General features: G+C 58.9%; 1 protein-coding gene across 2 annotated transcripts in view; it reads right to left on the minus strand.

Moving 5' to 3' along the window:
• Nucleotides 1-19,772, minus strand: part of CSPG4 (chondroitin sulfate proteoglycan 4) — a 35,361-nt gene extending 15,589 nt beyond the window's left edge. The window contains exons 1-2 of one of the 2 annotated variants that reach the window (XM_082647352.1): nt 19,608-19,772; nt 729-892 (exon numbers count right to left, since the gene is read on the minus strand). In XM_082647352.1, the coding sequence (XP_082503478.1) occupies nt 729-892; nt 19,608-19,695 (252 nt within the window). In that variant the 5' untranslated portion in view covers nt 19,696-19,772. Of the gene's footprint in view, nt 1-728; nt 893-10,418; nt 10,508-19,607 lie in introns of those variants that run through there. The other variant, XM_082647353.1, reaches the window with a different exon arrangement.
• Between the last annotated feature and the right edge of the window lie 757 nt (nt 19,773-20,529).

Below are 20,529 nucleotides of genomic sequence, written 5' to 3' on the forward strand. Positions count from 1 at the left end.
TGACACCTTGTGGCAGTGAGAAGCAATGGCAGCATCAGATGGACTGAAAGCAGCTGAGGGATTCAGAGGACCAGAGGCCTCTCTCCCCTGGGGTGTGGAAGCAGATGGCTCCCCCAAATTTGGACTAAGACCTCATGTTCTCAAACTCTTCATGGTTAGGGGGAAGCCTCAAGAGAGAGCCAGAAGACTCTTTGCCAATAAAGCTTGTGGTGACTTGAAGGATGAAACGGAAAACTGAGGAAGCTGTGGCAGTATTGGTCGTTCCATCGACAGACCGTGGTGAATCAGGGTGATTGGTGCTACGCTAGAGGAGCGCACGGGGGTGCTGGGACCCAGGAGAGGGGACCCAGTCCAGGTGAGGAAGGGATGCCCATGCTGAGACTTCAAGGAGAGGCTGGAGTTAGGCAGGTGCAGGGAACGAGCGAGGCTTGCACGAGGCAGAGGGAGTGTAGTGAGCAAAAGCGAGAGACCACAAGGCAGCAGGGAGCTGAAAGCAGCCAGGGTGGTCAGGACACAAAGGACCGGCCAGGGGTCGTGGTGAGAAGTGTGGCTAGAGGGCAGGAGGGCAGAGCTGGTTCACGAGGAAGTCACACCTTCTGGGATGTTTCTGTCCATCTCACAGTGGGGAACTTGAGACCTCAAGGCAAAAGTGACTTCCACAAGGTCACACAGCCGGTTGGGGGCCACTCAAAGCTAGAGAAGGAATCCAGCAGGGAGATGTCACTGACCTGCAGGCGTCCAGAGTGGAGCTGCAGGAGGAGGTAGTCAGCCGGGCCTGCCGCCAGGAGAAGCAGGGCTTCGGGCTGGGACGTAGAAAACTCCAGCTGTAGGTCTATGTCAGTCAGAGACATGGCCACAGGAACCTCCAGGTGGTTCTCTCCGAAGAAGGAGGCTGTGTGACAGAGAGAGCTGTGGTGACGCTTAGCCCCTTGCCTGGAGGAGAGGTGCTGCAGGGTGGACGGGTGGGCTGCAGGGAGGGCATTGCATGCTGGTACACCCTCACGGTTCTTCTATGTGGCGCTCTCCCGTGACCTCAGCTGGTCCCAGCACCTGCTTGGTCCTGGCACCAGAAGGCACGGCCTCACCTTGTGTCCAGCCCAGACCCTGGCTCTGAAGGAGGCCAGACCCAGCATTTCAAGCATCTCAGGTCTCTTCCTCGGAGGTTTCTGGGGCCAGAGGCCTCTGGCAGCTCTGGCTCTCTTCCCCTGGGCCCCAGAGGAATCTCCATCCTGGGTCTGGCTCAAAGGGAAATGGTCACTGGCCTGATCACCTGGCTCGATGGTCAAAACCCCCAGGAATGAAGCTCTAGGAGAACCACCTCTACCCAAACTGATCTCTGCTCAAATTCCTTCTAAGCGCCCGTATGGTTTAGCCCCTGGGTTGGCTGGGACCACAGCTGGGCTCTGGTGGTGGTAAGTCAGGCAACCCACCCATCCCTGCATCTCTCTTGGGCCATGCTCCCAGCCGTCTTTGGGGGTCAGGGGGGGCAGCTTGTTGGCCTGAGTCCATCAAAGAGCAAAGGCTCTGAGGCTAGACGGAAACCACGTGCAGTGCCGGACCCAAAATGGGCCAAACTTCCTCCATCACCCTGTATCGCTTCCTGCTGCTTAGCTATTAAAGGTCCCCGGTGAGCGGTCAGATCCGGCCCCTTTATTTCCACCATGGCCAGGAAGCCAGGGATGACAAGAGCTGAGTTCTTCAAGCCTCGGTCTGAGGCTGAAGACAAGGCCTGGGAGGGGATGATGGCCTGATGGGCAGGCCAGAGGGCCTCCCAAGACAGGAGGTCATATTTGGGGTTTCCCAGGGTCAGGGGTCCCTGGGTAGGGACACCTCCTCTTTTTAAGTTGTCACCCCCTCCAGGCAGTTTCCCCAAATTAGCCTCCCTTGGCCTCTAACCTGATGCCACAATTTCTGGTCCATTCCTTTTGTGGAGTTTAGTGCCAAATATAATGTTGACTCTCCCCACTTGACACCCAGGGCTGGGGAGACGGGAATGGGTTACAGAGATGATTCACCCCCCCTTGGGCTTCTCTTAAATCCGGTGAGAGTGAGTAAAGGCTGATGGCCTTGATAGGAATGATCTGGCACCAGCCATACACATGCTGGTCCCCGGGCAGCCTGAGCCAGCTGACATGCACCTGAAGAAGTAGCATCAACCACTGGAGGAGTCCCAGACGTGTATGTCCTAAGGGCAGCCAACACAGCCTGGAGGGATGGAGGGATGCCCAAGAAGGATGACGCTCTTCCCCGCGGGGTTGAGCTGAAAGCCCTTCTACTTATCCCCTCTGGCCAGCACTTGCTGGCAACACCAGAGCCTTGTCTGCGAAGCTAAAGGAATCAAAGGAGAACTGCAAAACCATCCAGGCGGACACAGCCCAGCAGGCCCAGGACACCTCGGTGCCCGTGAGGGACAGACCAGGGAACTGGCAGCTGGCAGGCACCTACGGGGGTGCCTTATCTGCAAGATCATCGATTCTTAAGGACAAAACGCAGCACGCTAAGCTGAGGGCAGCCGCAGCCGAAGAGTGGGGGCAGGTGGCCCCAGAGGGTGGGGCCACCACGGTGGCACGTAGGAACTCAGGACGGCTGGCAAGAGCTGATTGTTACATTTTCAGGAATTTTGCAAGCCAGGTGACGTTGCCCAGTGAGAATATTTATACCACGGGAAGAGGCAAACACTGCAAATCAGGGCTACCTGTCTCCAGGAGAGTCTGTTGCTAAACATTTACCTGCCTGCCACGCAGGAGTTGGGGGCCCACTGCTTCCCCTGTGTGGGAGTGAGCACAAGCCCTCACCCATACTCCCTTTCGCTAAAGGTGGATGTCAACCTGTCAGGGCACAGTCAAGCAGAGGAGCAGGCAGGAACTTAAGTAGCTGGCTGTCTCTAACTCCTGAACCACCTGCCTCCAGCACCCTCCCAGCAGGGGAGAGTAGCAGCTTGTTAGGCCTGGTTCTCCAGGCCAGAGTGGGAGGGTGACAGGAAGCAGAGGTTCTTTCCAGAGAGCTGGGGGCTGAATGGGCCCATTGAGGGGCTGAGCCCTGCTGTTTCCTGCGGGGCCAGGCGGGAAAGGGCTCACACAAGCTGCCTTGTGCTGCTGGGAGCGCACAGGCCGGGCAGCCCCCTCGCCCCAACGGAGGCCTCTGAGGCCTTGCTGGCCAGGATTTTGGAAACTCTGACAGTGCCACTCCCCCCACCTCCTGGTCTCCTTCTGCTGCCTCTCTTACTGTCTCTGATGGGCTGCAGTTGTAAGAACCCAGAGTCCCTTTTCTGGGCTGGGGGCAGGGGGACAGTTGGAGAGGGACTTCGAATGGAGAGGGGATGCAGGATAAAGAAGTCATGAGCTTGGAGTCAATCCTGGAGGGCTTCCTGGGGGAGGTGAGGGTTGTGTAGAGGAGCAGAGAGGGAGGGAAATGGGCAGTCTCAGAGGGAAGCAAGGACAAGAGACTGGCAGGGATATACAGGTTCTGGAAATGTTGAAGACCGAGGAGTAGAGAGAAAAGAAGCATGGGCCACACCAGGCTCAGCAGCCTGAGAGGGCTGCCAGGGCAGTGGGGGGAGGAGAGGAGGCATCATTACTGCCTGGAGAACTGTCCTTGACTCTCCTGGGCCAAGAAGACCCATGATTCATCAAAACACCAGTTCAGGCCTGCAGCAGCTATGCGTGCTGCCCTCTGGGCCAGAAGAAGGGGCCCAACTCAGGCCTCAGTGTCACCATTCCGTAAAATGGGCACTCCTTCCCACTCTTTCCTTCTCCTGTCTGTGGGGATTAGTCCTGGAGGTCCCTTTCTGGTCTGGGTCTGCTCTCAAACGTGACTGTGCGGAGGGTTAATGGTGTGGACTGCTTGGGTGGCTCCAGGCCTTTGGCATGGGGGGGGCAGGATGCCCCAAAGGGTCTGGGGGACAAGTAGGAGGGTCAGGACGAGTGCCACAGGTATGGGTTTCTCTGCCTGGAAGAGGATACACAGCTGAATGTCCAGGGGGGTGTAGATGTGTACTTGCATGTGTGTGCAAGTGTGTGGGTGGCTGCTGGGAGTGTATTTTGGGTTTGCATAAGGCTGTGTGCTTGTGCATGTGTATGCGTGTGGGCTGGGAGCTGCCAGGACAGAGCAGTGATTGTGCCCAGGCCTGTCCTGCCCCTCGGTGCCCGCCCGCCATGACTTTGGCTGTGCCTGGCTCCATGAAAGGGGCAGTGTGTTCCTGGAGGGTTGCAGCCCCTCCCACCCGGCACCCATCCACCCGAGAGGTTTGCTGAAGGTGGAGAATCCCACAGCTTCCCACCCTTCCTGCCCACGAACAGGGCGCTGCTGTCTGGGCCCAGGGTGGGCGCTCCATCCCTCTTCCTGAGAGGAGGGCTGGGGGCACAGAAAGAGTCTGTATCCGTCCCCACTGTGGCCCTTTCTCACACAGGGGGATGAAGCCTAGGCCAAGGTCCCCCAACAAGCCACCCTCTGGCACAGCATGGGTTATGCTGGCATCTCCTGGCTCCCTGGGCCACTCCTAGGATGTTTATGAATGGGGACCTGGTCCCTGTCCCTGGGGGACCCCAAACATGAGGCTTACTTCCATCATGGCGCTCAACCCTCTGCCTATCAGCGGGGTTTTGGCCTCTCAGTCTCTCTCAGGCTCCCCACTCCCTCCCAGGCTGGCCAGGGGCAGGGTCTCAAGCATGAGTGCCTTTCCAGTCTTGGGGCTGCTGCAGACCCTGCTCCTTCTGGGTCCTCAGAACCCCTGGGGCTGGCCAGTCTGTCTCTCTCCCCGTCTCTGTCCCACATCTCCCTTGTCTCTGCCTCTGCTTTTCCTCTTCTCTCCCTCTCTTGGTCTTTGGCCCCCCTCTTCCCTCTGTCCCATCCCGGCTGTAACTGGGAGTACCGCCCTTGCCCCAGAACAGTCCAGAGAGCCAGATGTGCCTCCCCAGCCCCGGGACCCTCGCTTCTTGGTGATGGGTTCCACAACATCAGATTCTCTGTGGCCCTTGTCTGCAGTAGGGTACTTGGCTTCCACTTACCAGACAGACAAACTGAGGCTCCAGGGGAGAAGCAATCTGACAGAGAGAAGCAGAAAGCCTGCAGCTCCTGGCCTTGCCACCTGTTGGCACCCCACCCCAGGCAGTCAATCTCTGTGCGCTCCCTCCCACCACATTCCTGGTTGCCTGGGAGCAGCCAGGCGGCCCCAGAGCCGGCATGCGTCACGGGCAGCGGCAGCATTCCTGGGTGTCTGCTGCTGCCTGACTTTATAAGGGAGAAAGTTTGGGAGCCCAGAGCTGCCGGCAGGATGGCCGGTGGAAAGTGCCCGGCCCCACAGTCAAGGGTGGGTGGTGGGAGACCTGGACGTGAGGATGTGGGGAAGGTACAACCAGTGGTACCAAGGCGGAGCAGGAGGTGAGAGACGGATGGGGAGAGACTTGGGAACCATTATTCATTCATTCATTCATTCATTCACGCACAAATATAATAATGTAGCGACGGGGATGGAAGAGGAGAACTAACCTGGGAGATACAGAAAGCCTGAGAAAGGCAGTAAAAGTGAGAATGAGACATAAAGACCCCCTCCTCCACAAAGACTGAACTCAGGGATCCAGACGGAGGCCTGAGGAAGGAGATGGGGGAGGAAAAACCAAGAGAGACAGAAAAGGCAGGATGTTGGCAGTGAGCCTGCTGCTGTGCACAGGATCCAGGAGAGTGAGGAGGGGGCACCCCACCAGCCAGCTGCGGAGGGAGGGGCGAAGCTGGGCTCTTCCACCGTAGCCTCTTGGGGTTTGGCACCAGGGGTGACAGATGCTGGTTCCAGATCCCGGCCCTGGGTAGGCAGTGGTGAGGCTGGGAGAGTCCCCCTGAGGGAGTCTGACGGGGAGCTGCGGGGTGGGATGTTCCGGGAGGGCCAAGGCAGGGATGAAGGGCTCTCTGTCTCCCCTCGTGTGTGTGTGTTTGTGTGTGTGTGTGTGTGTGTGTGTGTGTGTGGAGTGGCCCACCTGCGGGCTGAATGCCGGCCCTGTGTGAGAGCAGGGATGGGCCCGGGGCTCTGCTCCCATCACCCAGGCCCTCTGGACCTCAGGCCTGATCCCCTCCTCTCACGCCTCCAAGGGACTTGCTTTTTCTTTACCAGCACTCTGCCGCCAAGCCAGGGGACCCCTGAGGAGGATGGGGTGCAAAGTTGCCTCTGATTTAGAACCAGAGCTTCAGCTCCCAGGACTGCCTGGGGGAGGTGAGGCTGACTGCTCCTGCCCATTTCAGGGCTGGGAAAGCAAATACTCTGAGATGAGGACTCAGCCCCACAGAGCACTGCAGACTCCTGAATGGACACAGTGGGCTGCGTGTGGGCCTGAGTGTGAATGAGTGCAGGTCAGCGCCACGCGTCACAGCGGGTCGAGGTGAGCGTGGGCAGGTGAGGATCTGGTGCGGTGGGCCCAGTCTGGCTCTGGGTACTGGACCATGACTCCCTGGCCACGCCTGCCTCCCTGGGCTCTGGGGCAAGGGAGAAGCGGTCACGGCATCTATTCAGGTGTCTGCCCCTCCCTCAGCATGTTCCATAGTCCCCCCCAAGGCTCAGCCCTCCCAAACCGAGCTATGACCTTCCACCAAGTCTGTTACCACTGAAGGTAACGGGCGAAAGTGACGGGGATGACTTCAGGTCAGACCAAAGGGGCAACATAACCTGCCCTTGGTGGTGACACAGGGGTCATAGAGCCAAGGCTAGGTGGCTCACTACCTGCCAGGGCTGGTTGCCTGCGAGAGGCTCACACACCTGCAGACCCACTGTGCTCACCGCGCTGGCTCTCCTACCCACTGATTCCAGACCGGGGAATAACCCAGAGGCCTACCGACCGCCTGCTCCTCTCCTGCCCTGTGAGCCACAGCCATAGGAACAACGGTAGGTTAGTTCAAAATCACATGGGACTTAAAGAAGCAGCCTTCCTCTTGGGAGACAAAAGCTGTCTCAGCAGAGAGCAGGAACGCCAGGCCCTGTCTGACCACCTCCCCGTCTCAACACTACGAAGATCTCGCTGGGGTCAAGGTGGCCCCATCCCTCCTCGCTCCAAGAACTCTTGAGCCCTGAGACTCACTCTCGGGGTACTTGACGTCTTTGGTTGCCTTTCTGGTTCCTTGCAAGGCCAAGGAGGCCAGGGCAGGACAACAGTTTCCTTAGCTATTGGCTGAGCCCTGACTCTGGTCACTGATCTCAGCTACTGGTCCTCTAACCAGGCATCCGGAGGCCACCCATGCTGAGTGGCATACACTGGGGAACACTTCCAATTCAGGGATCCCCTCTGGAAGGTGAGTACCCCTGGAGAGGAAGCAGGGAACGGGTTGGGGTGGGAGGTGCTGAGCTTGGTCCACAGACGTCAACAGGGGCAGGGTTGGTGTCCTGGGATCCCAGCCACATGTTCCAACCCCGGGGCCACGTGGGGCACAGAGGAAGTGGGAGGGAAAATGAGAGGTTTTGCTGGAGGAAGCAGCCCAGAGTCCACCCAGGCTGGAGGGCAGGGGCGTGGAGGAAGCGGGCCCTCAATGGAGTCTTTGTGGAGGCCCTGCTGCTCCCCAGGGTGGGGCTGCTGTGGCATGGAGCAATTCCGAGCGGCCTTTCCTTGCCTTATAATTTTCCTTCTTATAGGGCAGCTGAGTGGATGTCTACGCCCTTTTCCACATCCCGTTCCTTCTGGCTTTCTTGGCCCCAGAAGCAAGGTGGGATCCTCATCTCAGTGGGCCCAGGCTGAGGTAGGGGTCCCGGCAGGGAAGAAACAGAGCGAAGGACCCTCGCCTGGCATGGGTCTGCAGTCCCCCACTGCAACAGGGTCCTTGTGAAGCTGCTCCCATTTTACGGGTGAGGAAACTGAGGGGCCAAGATAGCAGTTATCTGTTTGCTGAGCAGCTGCAAGGCTGGGATTCGAGCCCCTGTGGGTGTGGCTCCAGAGCTGAGTGCTGTGGGTTCAGGGAGGGGGGTGTGCACACAGAAGGTGGGAGGGGGGTGTGCACACAGAAGGCGGGAGGGGGGTGTGCACACAGAAGGCGGGAGGGTGGGGGTGGGTTTTGTTGCTGCCTGTGAATCGGAAGTGGAGCATCTGTGGCTGGCCCCAGTGGGAGGAGGGTGTGAGAGCTGGCCTCCTGCCTGGGAAGACACACTTTTTCCCCTTCCTTTCCGGTCCTCGGACAGGGTCGGGGTTGGAGGTGGGGGGGAGTGAGGAAGGGAGGGGAAAGCATCTGCTTTCGATGGGTGGTTTGGCAGCTGGCCTTTCCCAGTGTGGCTGGATGGGGTCTGGTCTGGGGCCACCAGATCAGGGAGGGACCTTCTTCAAGGCTGGCTGCAGATGGCGCATTCCAGAAACCTCTGATAGTGCTACCCATGCCCATGGGGGTCTTGGAGGTGAGAGATGAGGGTGGAGAGGCAGGGGGTGTGGGCTCTGCCCAGGGTGAGAAGCCTGCTCTCTGATGGGCCAGCCCTCTCTTGGGCAGAAGCCAGAGGTGGGACGCCTGTTGCTCATCTCCAAGTCTCCCCATCGCTCTGGGATGAGAAACCGCTAAGGGCAGGGCTGCTGGGGAGGTGTCTCAGGGCTTCCCCCAGCCTGGCAGGCTGGCCTTGGAGACAGTGAGTGTGTGAGCTGGGATGGGGGACAGTGGAAGCAATGACTGTGGGTTTGGACAGAAGCCTGGACGAATTTGGCACAGATTGTGCTCAACGGGCTGTGCCTTGGCGAAGCCACAGCCATCTGTGCCTCAGTTCCCCCATCTGAAATATAGGAAGGAGGGGTGGGAGGACCCCACAGACAGAAGTCCCACATCCAGGAGACTGGGGGTAGCAGAGGCTTGGGTCAGGGATCAGCCCCCCAACACACACACACACACACACACACACACACACACACACACACACACACACACACACACACACACACACACACACACACACACCTGGCCCCTGGCCAGCCCAGCCCAGCAGGAAGGGGCTGGTGGGGAGGTGTGATCACTACAGTGGGTACAGCACAGCCACCTCTGGCCTGAGAGGCCACAGGCCTGGCTAGACTGGAGGCTCTTGAGGACAGGACCCAGGGCTTGTATCTCCGGGCCAGCGCATCTGCCATCCAGGAGGCCCATACACAGGTACCAACAGATGAAACATGAGCACCTAAGGGAATGCAAGGATCAAATGGTGGTGACATTTGCCCCGTAGGAGGGATTTTCTAACAGCATTGCTGTCTCACAGCAGCCAAGCAGAGGAGCAAGTTCCTGGCACTGGTGCTGTGCCTGGCCTAGGAGGGTGGACCAGGACACCACAGTGTCCTTGCTGGTGGCCTCTGTGCTAACCAGCTTCTGCCAGAGATCCCCAGACCCCCCGGCCCCTGCTCCACTGCTGGGCAGGCCTGACTCCTCTTGGAATAGTTCCTTGCCTAGTACCCCCATCTGACAACTCCGCAGACCCCTTCAGTCCGTCAGCACTCACTGAGCTGTGCCCCACCTCTGCCACCCTCTCTCCAGCTGACCTCTTCTCCCCTGACCTCAGGCACTGCCTCTTTGCTGTCGTACCCATATCTCTGTCTCAAGCACCAAGTCTCCAGGGCTCTGGGCCTGCTGGTCAATGCCCCCTAGACGTCTACACCGGGAACATCTATAGGAACCCCCAAACCCAAGCCCACCCGCTCAAGCCAGACTCAGTATCATCTCTCCTCCAACCTGCTCACCACCCAGTGAAGGCCCCACACGCACCCACCGCTGGGCAGAAACCTGAGAGTTGCTCTGACCCTCTCCCTCTTCCTGACCATGAATGAACGTTCCCTCCATTCAGCTCCATGACTTGTCCTTCAAGTCTGTCTCCCCCTCTTGCTTCTCTGTGCCATCCCACAAGACACATGGTCACCATCCCTTGCTGCCTCCCTTTGCTAGGTGCAGTCACAGTTAACCTAAACTGAGGTGCTCCATCCTCCTCCCTTGCCTGGATGCCTTCGAGCCCCTGCCCTCTGGTGTGGCACTGAAGGTGCTGGGTGACCTTGCCCCTGCCCCGCCAGGCTTTCCTGTTCACTCCTTGGAACACCCCACGTGCCAGCCTCACCAGACCCTGGGCACCTAACAGGTCCCCATTCTGGCCTTCGCTCAGGCTGGGCCTTCTGCCCAGCAAGCTCTTCTTTCCTTTTTGCCTGTGAAATGCCCTCATGCCCCTTCAGGGAAGAAGTCCTCCCCCACCCTTCCCCATAGCTCCTTCTCCGCATTTGGGGTGCAAAGAGACTCAACCGTGGCTTGGGGAGTTGTGTGACTGTCACCTCTCTCTGTTAACACTGTGAGCCTCAAAGGGACAAGACTGGTGACGGGAGATGGCAAGATAGGAGGGAGGGGCCCAACGGGGCAGGAGGGGTGCCACATTCCCTGGCTGACCCAGCAGCGAGGGGCTGCACCTGGGAGCTTGCCCCAGCTCTGCCCCCCACTTGTCTTACCTCCAAGCTTCTTTCAGTCCTCCTCTGCCCTGCAGGGCCCCGGTGCCTGCAGCCGGGGGTGGGGTGAGGCTGGACACAATGGCTGGGGTGGAGTGGGGCACTGCCCCATCCAGGGAGAGCTTTTCTGGGCCTGTGGTGACAGTCTGGTGCTTGTTTTTAAAGAAAATAGAATCAGAACACCTATTTATAGCTGGAGGCCACAGCCACAGACAGGAGACGGATGGGGTCTGAGGCTGCGCAGCTCCCGCTCAGGCAGGCGCTGGGGGTGGAGCCATTCCCAGGCCCCCTGCCCCCCTTTCTCAGCCCCCAAGGCAGTGCCTGTGGGATCCTGACATTCCCTGGGACAGGATGTAGCCTGCTCTTTGGGGCAGGGGAAGGAGGGGACTTGGGTGAGGAGGATGGAAATTTTCTCTCAGAATCGGTCCCTGGGGCCCAGAGTCCTTTGTGGGAATGGGTGGAGGTGAGGGTGTGTTACATGTCTGCAAGGCACAGGAGGCAGAGAAGGACCTCTGGGGGTGCGGGTGCCGCCTGCCAGCGCACTGGGTAAAGGAAAGAGAACAGGGCAGCCAGAGAGAGAGACGCAGGGATGGGGAGAGAGAGATGGAGAGACAGCCTTGGTGAGGACACAGAGACAGGCAGGGGTCCGCGGAGAGAGATCTGCAGCCCAGCGGACGCCCTGAATAGAGGGGAGATAGAGGAAGCAAGGGGAGATCTGAAGTGGGGGGTTCCGTCCCACAGAAAGTCTTCACAGTGCTCTGGGCAGACTGGTCAGTTGGATCCAGGCGAGAAAGGGCAAGAATTAGGCATCTCTGTGGCCTCCTCCTCCCACCCCCAGGACCTGGAGACCCTCTGTTCCCGGCAATCTAATGCTGGGAGGCCCAGGTCCGTTTGGAGGCAAAGCAAAGCTGTGGGGGCAGAGCTGATGCACACGGGCTTTGTCACCAAGATCGTGGAAGGACTGTCCTGGACAGAGCGGGCAGGGCAATTCCAGGACTGCTGGGGACAGGTCTGGGCTCTGACTTGCTAGGAGGTGAATTCCCCGGGCCTGGAGGAGTTACAGGCTGAGGCTATGGCCTGGGCTCACACCTGCTGCCAGCCTCTATTCAGACCCCTCCCCTCCCTTGGTTGTGCCGTTGGGGGCTGTGGGATGGCTACAGCCTGGGGCATGTGTCATGCAGCTACAGCCACAGCGGGTGACTCAGACAGTTAAAAAAAGGAGCAGCTTTGAGCAGTGACTCAACTGGCTCTGGAGGGGCTGGGTGGGTCTGGCTGGTACAAGATGGGGTGACTGGGTTTATTTTTGGTAGGGTGGGGCTGGGGCCGGGGGTGGGGGTGGAAGAGGGGAACTGGGGGTGGAGAGGAGCCGCTGCTCTCATCCCAGGAGAGCCCCAGGGCTCCGTGCCAACTTAGGAAAACGGTTTCTTGATGCCAGAGAGCTCTGGCAGGCTGGGCCGCCTCTCAGCCCCGTTCTGAGCCTAGCCTGCCTTGCTGTGTGGACCCAGATAAGCAGCCGGCTGTCTCTGGATAGAAGCAGAGATCTTTGTCCTTTTCCCAAGAGGCTTAGAGCTGACCTTGGAGAATGAAGATCCTACCCAGAGGCCCAGAGACGGACAGAGGTCTGCTCAAGGCCACACAGCAGGGCCAGGTATCCCAAGGGCTGCCATTACACATTTGGCTCATGTCCCTACAATATCTCTTCTATCCCGGGGCTGTCAACAGTTGGAAGGATGGGCTCCCATTTGAGTACCTGCCCCTGGCGAGGCTCAGCTGGGCTCCAGATGAGTGTCCGGAAGCACATGGGCACCAGATGTCCAGAGATAGAGCCTCAGCCGGGGGCAGGAGCCTGGATTCTATTGGCACACATCTGGGGAGCTGACCAGTCTTTGCCCAACAGTCTGTTCAGAAGGTTACCTCTCTGGGGGTGAAAGTCGAGGATGCCCCCACACTGGGATCTTGACTTGGGGGCCCAGGCTTTTTATCCAGAGTGTCCCTCCAGTTGGCACTCCCCAAGGCTGCTCGCCCCACTCTGTAGCCATTTCCCGAGACTCACTTCCCCTCTCCTCCACCAACTCTGATCTTACGCATACATGGACTCAGGCGTCACCAATACCCCTGATGGGTCCAAGCAGCCCAGGAGAGACAGAATCCCTCAGTCCTTCATTCTGGATCCTGCTCCTCACGATGCAGCCACTACTGCTTAAAGAGTGGTGGTAATAGCCCCAGGGAGCTTCATGGGAGCCGTCTCACATCACTGGGCCCTGGCCTCCAGCCCCTACCTCCAGAGGGGCCCCTGAAGGGTGGGCAGAGAGCAGGGAAAAGACAGGCTTCTAGGCTCCCCATCCTATAAAAGGTCCCGAGGCCTGCTCCTTCTCTCCATCCCCAGCCATCCGCTCTTGGGACAGGGTCCGAGTTTCATTTGGTCATTCGTTCAACAGATTGATTGTGCTACGTCCTGGCTCAACCATCTCCATCCAAGGGACCGTTAGGCTTTGGGGTGGGGCTGCAAGGGGCTGTCCTGCTTCTCCTCACACAGGAGAGGTGTGTGGACCTCAGCCCAGTGAGTCAGTCAGATGCAGGACCCATCCCCACCCCCCTTTCTGAAGGGTCCTGGGCTGGCGGGCAGAGGCTGGCTTGACAGGTCCCCTGGGAGCCTGCCTCCCCCTTTCCGTGTCACTTCATCCCACACAGACCCTCTCCAATCCCCTGCTTTGGAAACTTTCTCAAAGATTCCTAAGCAGGAACCACCCCCCACCCGTCCCCCGCCACCATTGCTGGGCCTGCCCCGCTCCAGAAGAAGATGGGAATAAGAGGATAACAGCAACCTCAGGACCAGGCATCTACTGAGCATTTACTCCAAGCAAAGGGCTTTAATCCCCAACACACATAGGAGGTAGGAATTATTCATCCCATTTCAGAGAGGAGAAAACTGAGGCTCAGAAAGGCCAGGTCACCGGTATCGAGGCTGGAATTAAATTCTAAGCTCTCTAACACCATGTTCTTTACCACCATGAGCCTGGCCTCCGGTCTCCCCCAGCCCTGTAGAGGTTCCAGGAGCTGAGGACTCAGAGGAGGGAGAGGTGGGGCCTGAGTCAGGACAGGGGCGGGAGGGAAGCTTACTCTCAGCTGCTCCAAGACGCCCAAAAAGGGTGATTCGTTCCTGCCCTCACCACGGTGAGAAGTGTGTGTGTGTGTGTGTGTGTGTGTGTGTGTGTGTCTGGGCTGGAGGCCTGCCTGGCTGGCCTCCAGCTGTAGGAGAGCTGGACTTGCCCCAGTCACTGCACACAAGGGAAGGGGCAGGGAGGGCTGGTGTCGTGGGAATCAGCATCCTGGGCCCTTTGATATTTATAGCTGAATGCGGGGGTGGGGGCTGCTCTTAGGTGGGAACGGAAGTTGGTCTCCTTTCCTCCACCCCCTCTCCATCTTCCCAGAGAGAAGGATGGCGCAGGCTAGAGGCCCCGGCCTGGTGGTGGAGCTGGGGGCTGTGTGTCCTGAGTTGGGGGCTTCCCCCAGGCTTCTGGCTCCGGGATGGACACTCTCTTTGCTAGGCCCTGAGCCAGGCTTCTGAGAACACTACGTGTGTGTGTGTGTTTGCAAGTGTGTGTCTGCACACCCATGTACGTAAACCTACTGGGTGTCACGCTGATGGAGGTCACAGAACAGGGGCAGGGGCCAGATGAAGGTAGGGGGAGAAAGGCCTGTAATCTCACAGAGATGGAGGGCAGGGCCCCAGAAGGGGGGCAGACCAGGCTGTAGGCCTGAAAAATCAATGGTTGGAAAAGCCTCCCGGGGTGGTGATGCTGGAGCTGGACGTTGAAGGATGGAGAGAAGAAAAGAAGAGCCGTTGCAAGGAACAGCTTGGGCAAAGGTGGAAGGGTGCCAGGGGTTGTGGACTATTATCTGATGGTCTAGTTCATCAGCCAGCCTGTGGGACACAGCATCATCTTGAATGTGGAGGCTGATCTCCTGGGGGGAGAGAGGGCCCAGCCACAGCCATGGTGTCTCTGGGCCTGCAGGCAGGTGGCACCATGAGGCTGCTGTCTACCTGGATACTCAGGAGTGTCCCATTTGGTTCCGAGAGGGACAGGAATGGGATGCTGGGGCAGGAGAGGCCAGGTCCCCAGGGCTGGCTGGGAGGAAGCTGGGACTACATTCTGCTCCCTGCCTTCAAGTCCCCAGACTTTGCTCCACCTGGGGAAGGACACCTTCCAGGGGCCGTTGATATCAATCTTGATCCGTATTCTTTGAAAGCCAGGAAGTCCTTTCTTGTATGTGACCTGACTCTCCCCTGCTCTCAGTATGTCTTAACTCAAAGCAATTAATTGGTTTTCAAGCCTTTCTTTTAAGCCACAGAACACTTTATCAAAACTGTATCTTACGTCAAACACCGATCTGTAAACACATGTTCATGAGACTGCTGTGCATGGATCGGGGCGGTGCAAGCATCCCGTATTCCCAGATATGGGAATGTAAAGCCCCGGAGCACCGTGGACAGAGTTTGAAAACCCCTGGTTGGCTCAGTGATCTCTATGCCCCTTGTGGGCCCAGTCCTGGGTGCAGCAAGATAGTGGAGACCTCAGAGAAAAGTAGATGGGAGGTCTGCCCTCGGGGAGCTGCTGGTCCTGTGGGGAAGGCCACACCCAAACCAGGGTACAAGGACAAACAGCAGAGAGGTCTACCCCCTACCCTGCTAAGGATCTGCTGTGTGACTCTGAGAAAATAGCTGTCCCTCTCTGGGCCCTGGTTTCCCTATGAACCATGGGGGGCTGGCCTGGGCTGCGGAGTCTCTGCAGTGAGGTCCGGGAGGGGAGGCTGACTTACTGACCCACCATGACACTTAAACCGCAAGAGACACACACACTGAAACGGTTTAGCATGAGCAGTGGCGGGAGGCCTAGCTAATGCACGTCAGAGCTGGCGGGGCCGGCTCTTCTGCAGGCGGGGAGCGGCACGGGCGTGGGCAGGAGCTGGGTGGGAGGAAGGAATGGTCAACAGGAGAGGCACTGTCCAGAAGATGAGGGAGCCGTGCCACCAAGCCACCTTGGCGGCAGCCCCAGAGCCACCACCCTACATCTGAGACAGATGGGGCTTCATTTGCCACCCCAGCTGTCGGTGGAGGAGTGGGGGGCTTCCTTGAAGAAGATCTGCTTATGCTGTGAGGAAGTGGGGAGGGTTTGGAAAGGTAGGGGTCACTTACTGGAGGGGTCTGCAGAGATGGGAACAGAGATCTGGGGTCCTCAGGGACCTGTCTCTCTCCTGAGGACCTGTCTCTCTCCTCTGCTGGGGGGCCTGAGTCCACTGGTCGGTGGCCGCCCACCTGGCCTGATCTGGGAAAGGCGGCTGTAGTTGGGGTGAGTGAGAACACCATGGCCTGTGTACCCCAAGAGGGACCTGAGGCCAGTCCTTCTCGTTCTCAGAGCCTCAGTTTCCTCATCTGTAAAATGGGGAATGTTTCTTGACTTACAGGGCTGCTGTGAAGCTGCAGGATAACATGGTTAGTGCCCCCCACGGGGTGTCTCGGGAGGTAGGAGCTCTGTTATAAGAGAGCTCCATCCTCTCCCCTGTTTGGAGTTACGGGCCCTCCTGAGAAGCAGAGAGCCAGGAGCCCCTACCCCAGGGAGAATCCAAGTACAAAACTGTTCACACAAATTCGGTTCATTCAAAAATTACTCATACACACTCAGTAATAATGGTAATACAATACTTCTGAAACACACCCTACGCGTGCACCTGGAGGACGAGTCGTAACTCTGGAAGGCTCTACAGAACTGGACCCATGCTGGGTCAGGGGCATGTTGGAGGCAAGAGGGGAGCTGGATGGGGCCAGGAGCCGGCGGCAAGGCGGTAAAGGAGCGGAGGGACCTGGAAGGGAACAGGCTCAAGTCCCAGACCCAAAGGCCCCCTTGTTTATTTGCTCTTGGCACTGAATAGGAGCCCCAGCTGCAGCTCAGCAGCCCCTGCTCCCATCTTGTCCTCACCTCCTTCCCTGAAGGCCCCACCCAGCCCAGGTCTGCGAGCACCGCTGGTTGTGTGCACGGTTGCGCGGGCTCACATGTGTGTGCGCCAGCGAGTGTGTAGTCAGGGCTATTTCCAACTCCCCCTCCCCTGCCCGCCCCCTCCTTGGCAGCACGCCCAGTTCCTCACACTCCACTCCCCTCCGGCCCTTCATCAGCCGCCTGGCCCACCTGGCGCAACCCCCTCCTTGGGCCCCCTAGGCGGGCAGCACTGAAAGTCTCTTGTTGTCCTGGCTGGGCAGGCGGGTGGATGTTGGGAGCGGGGCTCAGTTATACTTGGTCTAGAACAGCTTTTTCAGAGTCCGGGGGGCGGGGGGTGGCGCTGGGCCTAGGGCCCTGGCCCCTGCCCTGCTCTAGAGGGCTGGGGCAGTGTACGTACACACACAGACACACAGACACACACAAGGCTGAGAGGCTGTCTCCAGCACCACTCGTTCCCCCAGACCATCCTTAGAGGCAACAGAATCTACCCTGGTTCAATTCCTTGCACCTGAGGCTCCCCCGTCCCCACCCCAGCCCTGCTCTATAAGACACCCCCATCAGTTCAGAGCCCTCACCCAGATTACGCAGGAACCCTCTCTGCCAGCTACTCCCACCTGAGTCCCATGTGAGCCCCTCACCCTCTGCCTTTCAAAGTCAGCTATGCCAGGCAGGGAGGAGGTGCGGGAGCCACCGGCAATGCGTGCTCTGTGCTCACTCTGGCCTCCCAGTTTTGCTTGTGCTGTACCCCCTGGCTGGAAGCACATCCGCTCAAACCCAGTCTCGGCTCAAACCCAATCTCCCCAATGCCTGTGGCTCTGCTGGGCCTCCCACAGGGCTTAGAAGCGGCTGGACATCACACTTAGCATCCACACTGGCACAGGGGTCAAGTCTAGCCGCCCACGCAGGCGGGGAGCTCCCACAAAGTGCGCCTAGGGGCTCTTGTTGGGCAGCTGGGCTTCTCTGTGGGTTACAGCACTTGGCTTCCTCCCTGGGTCCTCAGTTTCCTCGTCTGTACAATTGGAAGGTTGGCCCAGATGGTCTCCAAAGGTGCTTGACTCTCAGGTCCCATGACCTGGATGCCCTGGAATGTTGATGAGTGCAGGGAAAGCATCCCAGTGTGCCTCACTCTGGTACCTGAGACTTGGGGGCCTTTGGGGCTATGGGTGTCCAGGAGGGGTGGGAGTGATACCTTCCTCGGTAGGGGCTGTCCCTATTGCAGAGACCAGGATGGGGGACAGAGGGGGACATGGCATGGAAACAGAGGTGGGCTCTTGGAGGGGAGCTCTGCCTGTGAGGGGGACAGGATACTAGCTCGCCCACCCCCTCACCACTTCCAAATCCCTCCTAAGGGCCGGGGTCAGCTTGATGTTATAAAACCCCACTGGCACCATGTTGCTCTCCTCTCTAGAAGCTTCGCCGGCTCCCCACTGCCAATAGGGTACAGCCATCTCAGGTTTCTGTGCCCCAGCCCAATGGCTCTTCCTGGCTTGTGCTCAAAATATATATACCTTCCAGCCAGGCTGCTGGAACTCCGTATCTCAACCTCCCTCTGCTCATCCGCCCTCAGAGCCTTTGCTCGTCGAGTCCTCGCCTGGAGTTCAGATCCCCTTCCCATCCTCCAAGGCTTGGCTCAAGGATCACCCTCTGCCCCGCCCCAGCTTGCCTCTGAATTTCTCTTCACCATTCTCCTCATCTGGATCTTTGCAGACACGATCGGAATTGCTGTTTGAGTTTTAATTTGCTTTTCTGCCTCCTGAATGAGTCCAAGTCCAGCCTATGCATTTCTGTGCACTCCTGACTGCCCAGCACAATGTCTGCACACTGTTGATGCTGAGAAGGTATTTGAGAGTGGCTCTCAGTTGAAGCCCAAGGAGGTGGGTACCGGAGTCCCTCCCTTGGCTGGAGGCTGGGCAAGCAGACCTCTCTAGTCAGCTCAGATGCCCCCTTCCTATCCCTCTAGAGGCCCAGCCCACAACCCAGGCCCTGAGACCTTGAAAGATGGGGTCCCTGGGGACAGGAACAGGGAGCCTGGGGATCCAGCTCTGACTCACCCCACTGGGGGGTCCTCTCCTGACTCATTTCCCTTTTGGGTGCCTCGTGATTACTGTCCATTCTAACTGGCTTCGCCATCTAATGGGGACAGGGGTGTGGCCTAGGTCCCTGGAAGGGAGACTCAGGCCCTTCTTCTGCTCAAAGTTGTTCTTGGGAATGGTCCCGAAAGATGTAGGCTGAAGCACTGATTCATACGTACATGGGTAGTAATGACTGATGGGTCCTGAGGCCACAGTTCTTACGGCATAACTAGACCATGCCTTAACTAAGGGAAGAATGCCATAACGGTGGGATTTCTGGCATTGCAATAGAGACGGTTACATCCTAGCACCTCTCAGACGGCAGTCTCTGCTGGAAGCAAGCACCAATGCCTGGGACAGGTAGGTGTGGCAGGGGGGTGCCCAGAGCTGCCTGAGGGGCACAGGATATCTGAGGGGCACCAGCCCTGCCTCTAGGAGGCTGAAGAGTGGGTGGTCCTGTCTGTCACTAACTAGGCCTTCTCAGTGAGGAGAGAGGAGAGAGAAGACAGGAGGAGGAGGAGGAGGCCAGGAGGAAGGTGGTGGTGAAGAGGCCAGACAGAAAATGCACCCAGGAACAAGGGGAACAGGAGCAGAGCTGGGGCGCAGCTGGAGGAGGCCCCAGGAGGCTGGGGTGCTTGTGGGGCCCCACACAGGGTCGGGCAGGGTGGCTTCCTCCCCATTTCACGCCTTGCAGCACTCCCCCTTCCTTGCCTGGGTGTCTGAGGTGGGGGACTCGCTTCTCACTGTCACTATGTGTCCTTTGGGCACCAACTCAGTCACAGAAAGCCTGCTGGGCACAGGGAGCCCAGGCGGCACTGGGGTGTCTCCACTGGGTCTAGAGAACAATCCTGCACAGAGCCACACCCTAGGGAAGTGACCCTGGGGCCAACCTCAGATAACCAGAGCCCACATGACCCCCTAGATTGAGAGCCACGGCTGGGGGTCCTGCATCCCCTGGGGGTGGGGTGGTACTGCCAGAGACCCCAACCTGGGGTGGCAGAAGTGCAGTCCCCTCGTTTCCCAGTCTGGGGGCCCCCTCTGGGTCCTCCTGTCCCTTTCCTCTACCTAAGAAACCCTCCACAGCTCTTGCCAGTCTAGGTCGGCGTCTCAGGCCCCTCACTCACCTGTGGATGCTGGTCTTACCAACGTAGCGAAGGTCAGAGCCAGGGTCAGGGCGGGGGCTGAGAGCAGGAGCCGCGGGCCGGAGCGCATCGCGGCGGGCTGGGCAGCGGGACTGGCGAGGAGCGGAGTTTGGAGCCCGGAGCTTGGACGCCAGAGTCTCGAGTCGAGAGAACTGGCGCGGGCTGGGGCTCTGGGCGTCCCGCCGCCTACTTAACACGGGGGCGGGGCAGGCGCCGACCGGCGCGCGCGCTCCGGTTTCAGGCCGGGGCTGTCCTGTCTGCCCCCAACCCCTAGTCTTCTTAAAGGGCCCGTGCTGGGCTGCTCCTCCCCGCCAGGGGTCAGGGGACCCTTATAGCTCGATCAGTCCCAGGCTCCACGTTAGAGATTTGGGACAAAATCCCAGAGGAGCCCAGACTTCCTGGGCTCTGGCGCAAGGGCTCCCGGAGAGCTCCGCCGGGAGGAGATGTGAGCTGAGCTAATCCCGTCACTTCTCTGCCCTCTGCTCTCGCCTGGGTTGTGGCAGGGGCGTCCTCACGCCAGGCCTAGGAGGAAGGACAGATGCCCTCCACCCCACAGACAGCTTTTGGGCTGCTTTGCCTCTGAAGTCTCTTCAGGACGCCATTTGGACAGAGAAGCCCCAGCCTGAGGTTCTACCCCGCTCTGTGCCCACTGGCATTGCAACCCTGACAGGGCCTCAGTTTCCCAGTCTCTAAAGGAGAGATGTTCTAGAGTCTTCCACAAGGCAGGAGGGATTCTCAACTCCCTGGTATCATTTAGTTGCCTCTAACTAATCCTGCAAGGTGGGTGACAACACTCCTGCCCACACTTTATGGAGGAGGAAGCTGGCTCAGAGCTGGAAGTGGTTCTTGCAAGGCCGCCAGATGGAGAGTAGGTCCCTGGCCACATGGGACCAGAACCCCAGGC

Source organism: Grampus griseus (assembly GCF_964374135.1).
Source record: "Grampus griseus genome assembly, chromosome: 2".
Classification (NCBI taxonomy): Eukaryota; Metazoa; Chordata; class Mammalia; order Artiodactyla; family Delphinidae; genus Grampus; species Grampus griseus.